Source organism: Cyprinodon variegatus, unplaced genomic scaffold (genome assembly GCF_000732505.1).
Source record: "Cyprinodon variegatus isolate N-32 unplaced genomic scaffold, C_variegatus-1.0 Scaffold197, whole genome shotgun sequence".
Classification (NCBI taxonomy): domain Eukaryota; kingdom Metazoa; phylum Chordata; class Actinopteri; order Cyprinodontiformes; family Cyprinodontidae; genus Cyprinodon; species Cyprinodon variegatus.
Window position 1 is genome coordinate 273,401 of NW_015150650.1, and position 2,418 is coordinate 275,818.

Sequence of the window (2,418 nt, forward strand, 5' to 3'; positions counted from 1 at the left end):
GCCAATGATTTGACCCTTCTCAAACAGACTAACATCTTTTCCACGACCACGGGATGTGTCTCTCGACATGGTTGTTTAGGAAATGAAAAGCAAGTCATTGCACCAGTTGGGGTTAAATAACTTGTTGCCAGCTGAAAGATAATCGCTCCTGCAGTAATTATCCAATAGGAGGCTTGTACCTACTGTATTTGCTTAGTTTAATCCAGGTGGCGACTTTTTTTTTGGGCCAGACAGTGTATAAACATTTCTGTCTCACTGTATAATCTAATTTTTACCTACATTTATCTCTTTATTGTATTTTTGGTGGCAATTAATTGTATGCTTATTTATTTATTGAGCATTTATTTATTTCTGTATTTATTTTTAAATATGTCAGAGCTGGTCCTCCATAGCAGTACATCAATCTAGACAGTTAATTATCTTTTTTTTTTTTTTTTTTATCTTTTTATCTTTATCATGTAGCACCACCTTCTGTCAGCGGTTTACATCCAAACTTACTGTAATATTCCGTCAACATATTTGGACTCTCATTCAATAAATTTTAAAATGTACTCGATTTGAGTTGCAGCTTGTCAACAATTGTTAGCATGTGACCAATTTGATCAGAATTTGTCCCAAAGCAAAATGCCACTAATCTGTTGGAATTGCAGACTTTTTTCCTTGGACAAAAATTTACTCATTTTGGAATTAGGAAAAAGTGCAACCATTTTGTGAAAGATTTATTAAACTATCATGTGGGAGGTGGGCTCTAACATCTCTGAAGGGGATCCTCCAAATGAGACCAGATGAGAACAACTACTGTGCAAGACTCTAAAGCAAAAACTTATTAGACTGGAGTGAAAAGGCATAAAGCATATATAGATAAATAAATATAAACCTTAATTTCTACACAGAAATTGATTGTTTGTTACTGTATTTAGGACATTTAGAATAGGATTTGTACTTCTTGGATGCAAACAGAGTATAAAATAAATAATATATCTATCTTCAGTATAAGGTTTCATAAAAGACCTTCTAATATTGCGTGAAATCCACAGCTGCGTACCTTTAGGAGGCTGGAAGAGTTTAGATTCAGGTAAAAGGTGTCTTTTCTGAAAGGGTAGTATAACGGTGTCCTGCAGCTCGTTAATAATGTCATCCAGACCTGCTATATCTCTCCAGGACACCTAGAAGAAAGCAGAGTCAGGGAGAGAACAGTCATCCAAAAAGATGGAGAATTACATAGCTTTTAATAATCTCTATGTTATTCAAACAGAAGGACGATGTTACCTTGATAGTTTGGGGATCGACTAAGAGAGATGCAATGTTCATCTCGTACTCTGTCAGTTTGACCCCTTCGACGCCGATCCTCCTCATCAGCTCTTCTGCCTAAAGTTAAGATACGAAAGTCAGGTAAAGATCATTATGCTGAAGTTACGTATGCATTAGAATGTCAATTTCAAATAAATATAGGTGAAGGTGAATTTTATTTTATTTTTTTTTTAAATCGATGCATTTTCAGGTTGTAACATAACCACTATGTTGTTTTCTTTTCCTGTTTGGTAGAACAGTTGTTATTGCATTGTTAATATCATTTCAAATCTCTCTGGTTAAAACTGATGTTGGGTATTAGAATACTGTTTTTTTTGTTGTTTTTTTTTTTGGTGTTGAGAAAATTAGTTTGACCGGTTAGGAAGATGCACACCGTCATATCTGTGCAGTGGGAGATTTTTGTTTGGTTGAATGTTTAAAACTAGATAAAACTAAAAGAAAGGCGATAAAACAGCAATAAAAGTTTGTCCCAGCGCAGAGCGCACTGCATCCGGTGGAAGAAGACGCCGCTAAGGGGAAAGAAATACGCTCCCATCGTGATCTGGACTTTAGTTTTCTTTTTGGGGATTTTTGGTGGTACCACTCTTTTTGCTTATCTGGTTTTAGAGGCGGTTTGACGTTTGGATTTTTTTTATTTCAGAATGGGATTTTAGACTTAAATGGAGAAACACTTCCAGGACCTTGTTTTGAGTTTGGAGGACACAGAACTCCTTTATTATTTAAAATAAAAATAACGGGCAATTTTGGACTTTCAGTTAATTAGGTTTTTGCAAATATAAATGTTTTGAGTCTAACTTATAAATTGTTTTTGAAGGATTTTTGGTTATTAAATTTGTTTATTCCAAAAAACTATTGATACTTTGTAGTATTGTAATTTTTTTGTAATAAATCATTGTTATAAAAAAAATCAATAACTTTCTTATTGGTGGTTGGATATTTATTTTCCTATTAAATTATTGACGTAACACATTTTACCTGTTTTCCTATGACAGACACCCCTTGAGTATATTGTGAGTTCTGCTTTTAATCAAGCAGAATTTTATAAGGTTTTAGGTCAAAGTTTCTAAGGACTGCTAACAAGCAACAAGTCTTTCTGGGGTTTAACTT

The 2,418-nt window shown here is 34.0% G+C and overlaps 1 protein-coding gene across 1 annotated transcript in view; it reads right to left on the bottom strand.

Moving 5' to 3' along the window:
- Positions 1-2,418, bottom strand: part of LOC107087860 (ATPase family AAA domain-containing protein 1-A-like) — a 23,461-nt gene that overhangs the window by 18,684 nt on the left and 2,359 nt on the right. The window contains exons 3-4 of the mRNA XM_015379656.1: positions 1,270-1,368; positions 1,046-1,166 (exon numbers count right to left, since the gene is read on the bottom strand). Coding sequence (XP_015235142.1) covers positions 1,046-1,166; positions 1,270-1,368 — 220 coding nt within the window. The remainder of the gene's footprint in view (positions 1-1,045; positions 1,167-1,269; positions 1,369-2,418) is intronic.